General features: G+C 40.2%; 1 protein-coding gene across 1 annotated transcript in view; it reads right to left on the bottom strand.

The window, feature by feature from the left end:
• Positions 1–205: 205 nt before the first annotated feature.
• The window catches only part of LOC149070895 (uncharacterized), a 135,665-nt gene continuing 129,236 nt past the window's right edge, over positions 206–6,634 (bottom strand). The window contains exons 21-23 of the mRNA XM_089248690.1: positions 5,731–5,951; positions 4,313–4,452; positions 206–2,971 (exon numbers count right to left, since the gene is read on the bottom strand). Coding sequence (XP_089104816.1) covers positions 2,816–2,971; positions 4,313–4,452; positions 5,731–5,951 — 517 coding nt within the window. The 3' untranslated portion in view covers positions 206–2,815. The remainder of the gene's footprint in view (positions 2,972–4,312; positions 4,453–5,730; positions 5,952–6,634) is intronic.

Here is a 6,634-nt window from a genome sequence, read left to right as displayed (position 1 = left end):
ACACTTTAATCCGTTGCTGTTTGCAATAATGAATCATTTCCCGCCATTGTGATTTTTCTGTAATTTCAACAATATTTGGCAACTTTGGTTTTGGCGATGTCCCGTATTTGGAATCCCAATTTCCCGTATTTCTCTCGAGGAAATATGGTCAGCCTAATAATAAACGAGAAACAGTGTGAAGTCATTGCAAGACTCGTCATTTGACTAGGTGGTGAAGGAAATTTTATTGACTTTTCATGGAAAAAAAAAACTAGATACTTCTCAAGCAACACAAATACGATATTTATATGATATTATCAATTCAAACACACACTAAAAAGGGGAGAGAGAAAGGAAAAAAAAACCCTATTATAATTAATTAATATGCAAATTAGGATGGACACTGGAATATCATCAGCACTTAAATTACATGTTCACGTACATGGCACAACATTCGGAAAATAAACACATACAAGGTAGGAAACGTGTAGCAATATAACATCGCGCGTTATTATTTACATGATGGACATCACCGGGGTAATATATAACATTAAAATCGTGGCTAATAATGATCGATATCAAGTTGTTTTGCTACGATATTTCGATTTAAACATTTTGTTACGATATTTTTATTTAAACAACATTTTGTTACGATGTTTTGATTTAAAAAAAATATTTTCACCAAGAAATTTTAAAATTTGCGATATTCTATGTTGAAGAAGATTTCTGTTTACGATATTTCGATTTAAAGAGCATTTTGTTACGATATTTCGGTTTAAAGAACATTTTGTTACGATGTTTTGATTTAAAAAAAAATATTTTCGCCAAGAAATTTAAAAATTTGCGATATTCTGTGTTTAAGAAGATTTTGGTCTACGATATTTCAATTTAAAGAGCATTTTGTTACGATATTTCGATTTAAAGAGCATTTTGTTACGATATTTCGATTTAAAGAACATTTTGTTACGATATTTCGATTTAAAGAGCATTTTGTTACGATATTTCGATTTAAAGAGCATTTTGTTACGATATTTCGATTTAAAGAGCATTTTGTTACGATATTTCGATTTAAAGAGCATTTTGTTACGATATTTCGATTTAAAGAACATTTTGTTACGATGTTTTGATTTAAAAAAAAATATTTTCGCCAAGAAATTTTAAAATTTGCGATATTCTATATTTAAGAAGATTTCTGTTTACGATATTTCGATTTAAATAAAATTTTGGTCCACGGTATGTCGATCTAAAGAACATTGTGGTTCCGCTATTTCGTTTTAAAGACGACATTTTATCTCAAGAAAATTTTGTCTTCGATATTTCGTTTTAAAGAGGATTTTGGTCCACGATATTTTGATTAAAAAAATTTCTGGTCTACGATATTTCGGTTTTAAAAACGATTTTTTGCTTTAAAAATTTCGACTTAAAAAAAGAGATTTTCTGTCTTCCAAAATCGTTTACTTAGTTTACAAAAAATTCAAAGTCCACGACATTTTTCGTTTTTGACCTCGAAATTTCGTCCGTCATATTATAGTTTGATTTCAAAGAAGATTTTGATCTACAAAGTTTCGCGAGTTTGCGGTATTTCTATTCGACGATTTTCTGCCTCTAAATCTCGAATCAGTTATGTTTCGATTTAAAGAAAGATTTTAGTCCTAGACTCGTGAGATTTTGGTTCTACAAATACAATGATCACACGATGTTTTGATGTGAAGAAGAATTTGGTCCCCTGAAATTTCGAGCCAGCGATATATTGATTTTGGTTCCCGGATTTTCATTTACATGCCATATTTTGTGATTCTCAGAAGGTTTTGGTTTTCCGAGACCATCAAGTGTTCCGACACTCAGACAATTTGGTCTCTCGAGATTTTGGTTTAAACCTAAACCTTTTTTTTTGGTGATATTTAACCTCGGATATTCATTTCCTAAACAAAAAATTACGATTAAAAAAAAAGTGCGATGACTATAAAAGAGGAGAAAACAACCACAACAACCACGTGTTGCATTAATTAACGTAATTGGCATCCTCAAAAACATAAGAAGGCAATCCTCGGAATGATTCCGCGCGATAGCACGTCACAAGAAATTCTCTCTCTTGTTGCCGGAACGAACGCACGTCGTTTGAGAGTCAAAAAACAGAAAAACCATCCTTTTTCTTCCCTCATACAATTCGGATACTCACTTTCACAAGAACATGGCAAAAGTTATCAAATACACGTCAGCAAACAAACGTTCCAGAATTTTCGTTTCCTACATTGAGACGAAAACTTCGTAACAGCTGCAGAGTTTCGTGAACACTTTTCAAAGACACGTATAAACACACAAACACAATACTAACAAACGATTCCATAATTTTAGTATGACGGATATCGCAACGCACGATACTTCAAATGGCACACACACACACACGGTTCCGGTTGACCGAGCTCGTTCCGATTGGGGCTTCATCTATCGTTTCTAATTGGAATCACAGGAGCCAAAGTTTTCTGTCTTTCCTTTCTCGGGCGGTTTAAAAGTGCGTATCGCGTTAGTTTAGGCAAGTCCATGTCGCTGAGCAATGTCCTGGGAGTTGTCCTCGCTTGCCGTCACGAATGGATATTATTCATTTACCTCTCCATGATCGGTTCGAAACTGATCGTTTCGTTACTTGATTTTGTGAGTTTGCGCATGCCCGTCATGTACACATGATTGACGTGCTAAAAATAACAAAGAACACGTAGAAGGCAGGAAGTGTCCGCCACTAGATTTGTCCATATCCGATAGTTTAGCGTGTGTCTCTCTCTCTCTCTCTCTCTCCGAATTTTTTCACCGATTAGTATTAGTTTTATTCCATTGAGATTTAATTGTCAAATATCTCTGTGATTTCGAGCTTTTTGTCCAGTACACCGATACGTGACAAACGGCCGTCATCGTTGAAGCAATCGTTGATAAAACTGTGGATGGCCCAGCGGTCGTTGTTGCCTTCCGAGCACATCAGGATGGCTTCTTTCTGATCCTGAAAATAAAATTATGAAAAATATAGTTGATTCCAGATTTTTTCGACGTTTGAATGCGAGCGATAAATCATTTGTCATGAAATGTATGCAGTACATAAGTCGGGAAGTCTAGTCGAGTCACGTGAGCAAAGCCTGATAACGATCTAGTAGAGCAATCGTGCCTCTCTGATGAGCAGAGCCTGATAACTATCTGGTGGAGCAACCTGATGATCTCTTTGTTGGGAAAAATGATAACTATCTGGTCGAGCAATCGCATTTCCCTGATGAGCAAATTGCGATACTTTCTTATTCTTTCCGGGGCTTGTCTAAAGCACGATAACGATCCAGTCGAGGAAACCGCGTCTCTCTGATGAGAAAAGCGCGATAATAATTTGGTCGAGCAACCCCGTTTTTATTGAACGATACGTGATAACGATCCGGTCGAGTAACCCCGTTTTTTCCTGAACAATACGTGATAATGACCCGGTTGAGTAATCCGTTTATTTCTGAACAATACACGATAACGATCCGTTCGAGCAATCCCGTTCGTTCCTGAACAATACCCGATAACGATCCGGTCGAGCAACCCCGTTTTTTCCTGAACAATATGAGATAACGATCCGGTTGAGTAACCCGTTTGTTTCTGAGCAATACGCGATAACAACCCGGTTGAGTAACCCCGTTTGTTCCTGAACAATACCCGATAAAAATTCGATCGAGCAACCCGGTTTTTTCCTGAACAATACGCGATAACGATCCGGTCGAGTAAACGTTTTTCCACTATGGTCCACGTCTCCTGAGACGAACCAGCTTATATACCCTAGGGGGATAGAGCGGGGGCCACGGTTGGTCTGGAGGTCGAGCAACGCCTTTTTTCCCCGACCGATACGTGACAACGATCCGGTTGAGTAACCCCGTTACTTCCTGAACAATACTCGATAACGCTTCGGTTAAGCAACCCCGTTTTTTTAATGAACAGTACCCGGTAATGATGCTGTCGAGCAACCCTCATCTCTCAGTTGAGCAAAGCGCGATACTGTCGAAGAATTTCATCTCTCTGATGAGCAAAATATGATAACGATCCGACCGAGGAACCTCATCCCAATGATGAGCAAAGCGCGATAAGGACATACAGAGTGGACTCATCGCCCTCCATTTTAGCGTAACAAAACCAATTTTTACGTTCAAAGTGAAGTCTAATCGTTGAAAAGAAACGACAAACGGAACAGCCATTGGCCGTGGCGATCAGTCGAACTTTGCACAAATATGGCAGATGAGCCAGTTTCTATGAGTCGTAGGTCAAAGGAAACCCTCATCTCTCCATAATTGATTTCATAAGTTCAGGTAGAAAGAAGACTTACCCCGCAAAAGCCTCCAAGTTCGTTCTTCTGCAGCTCGATGCACGTGTCCGCTTCGATTGGCAGCATTCCATTTCTAGCTGATTCGCATTCCCTCGAGACCTTCGCTTCCACAGCGACTATTTTTACGACATCGTCAAGACCTGCGGAAGAATATTTGTCACTTGAAAATTAAGATCTATCGTTTCAGTCAGAAGTATGTTCATAAAAAGCAACGGCGTTGTAAGCATTGAGACATTCGAAGAGATAGTCGATCGAGCCACAACACTCTATATTGTGAGTTCATCACACACTAACTCCGGCCATATCGCTATTCGCAATTATACGCCTTAACGAGAGTTGGGCTAGAAATGAAGGTTGCCTTCTCTATGAGTGGAGTCAAGGAAATTAGAGTAGAATGGGAGAAGGGTGACCCACAAAACCATACGTATTCACCTCTGTCTGGAAGGCGAAAGATCAGATCAGTAAGTGATCAAAAGAGTGGCATGTAGAGAGTGCGAAAAGTTATGTGAGTCAATTAAAAGGTGTACGAAAGGAGTCGACTACAACGGTGTCGTCGTCATCGTGAGTGACCACAAAAGTGATGATCTAGAGACTGAGGGTCTAGGAGGTCAGTGTGAGACAAAAAGAGTGAGCAAGCATGTGATAACTAAAAGACTGAAAAGGAGAGTGAGTGACCAAAAGAGTTACCTAGAAAGTGTGTAAACATGGGAGGGAGAAAGAAAGTATGCTAACTTAGGGTGACCTAGAGAAGGTATAAGCATGGAGGTGAGAACAAGCGTGATTTGGAGTTTTCGAGAGTAGATGTATGTGTGGGAGTGAAAAAAAAAGTATAATAAGCCTGGAAGTGACCTAGAGAGTGTCTTGGAAACTTGGTGTGCAAGCGCATTGGAGTGACTTAGAAAGTGTACTAGAGACCTATTGAGTAAGCATGGGAGTGACCTAGAGAGTGTCTTCGAAACTTGGTGTGCAAGCGCATTGGAGTGACTTAGAAAGTGTACTAGGGACCTATTGAGTAAGCATGGGAGTGACCTAGAGAGTGTCTTCGAAACTTAGTGTGCAAACATGGGAGTAACCTAGAGAATGTACTAGAGACCTATTGAGTAAGCACACGTGAGAGTGTATTAGATACTTAATGTGATACTTAACTCCTACTTGGGGTCTAGCGGCAACCTTCACGGTGGTAGACGAGAATCTTACCACCACGCCGCTCGTGGGCGTTAGAGCCACGACTCTGATTTCATTGTCAGAATTCTTTTTCGAGATGAAATGTATCCGAGTCCTGAATGCAATCGATCACCACCAGGGACAATATAGTAGTTGCCGTTAATACAAATCCGGATACAGTGCGAAAAATTATCTTGGCGGACTAGGGATCCAGTTTAGAGCTGAGTAGAATCTCATAATAGAAAAATAATTACCTGTATGGAAGGAAAGAACGGCACAAGTCGAGTTAACGTGCAGACGATGTTCGTCAGTGAGGCAGACGACACTCGATGGCGAGGAGTTGTTCAGTCTTAGGAGCAGCAGGGAACCACCATCTTGTTCGTCGTCGACTGAAGAGTTTCCGACCAGCGTTGTGTCGACTACAACGGTGTCGTCGTCATCGCCTAGAATACGCAGATTTCTGGTGACGCTTCCGCTGTCGACAGAAAAAAGAATCCGGGTTATATTTTTTAGTGGTGGCAACACTGCTGCGAAAATGCTTCTTTTAAATTGAGCAAAATAACAGTCCATCGCCGTTATGGGCAATTTATCACCGTTTCACCCCTTTTAAGATCAATTCCGGGTGCAGTACTCCGCTACGCAAAAACTGGTTTGAGGTGTCACTAGCACCAAACGGACGATTTTAGTGGTCGATTTTAAGCAGCCACGCCTCACAACCGGTTTTTCCGCTGCGGAGTTCTACTGGTGTGGACTCAGTGTGTGGATTTCTGACACCTGTGAGTCCTCGAACGTCTTCACGATTCTTTGAGACGCAAGAAACCAGAGCTTTGGCATGCCAAGTCGTGGGTGCTCCACCACAACAAAACGCCGACTCACAGGTTCCTCCTGGTGTCAGATTACCTGTTGAAACATCATATTCCGATACTTTCACACGCATCTAATTTCCCTGATCTTGCCCCATGTGACTTCTTCCCCTCGGATAAAAAATTTATCCAGCAAAACCCCAAATAGTTCTTTGTTCTCACCCACGATCAAACAGAACATACATGCTTAACCCATAACGCGTGAGCCGAATGTGACCCTTGGAGTCATCTGATGTGGCCTGTGATCTCGTACCTAGTTTTGTAAGAAGAAACTAAGCGGCATGTTCTCAGATCA

This window comes from Pholcus phalangioides, unplaced genomic scaffold, assembly GCF_987345545.1.
Source record: "Pholcus phalangioides strain wild (caught in Gottingen) unplaced genomic scaffold, Ppha-v1.0 ptg000020l_1, whole genome shotgun sequence".
NCBI lineage: Eukaryota > Metazoa > Arthropoda > Arachnida > Araneae > Pholcidae > Pholcus > Pholcus phalangioides.
The sequence above is the reverse complement of the archived record's forward strand: the minus strand, read 5'-3'. Positions and strand labels throughout refer to the sequence as shown.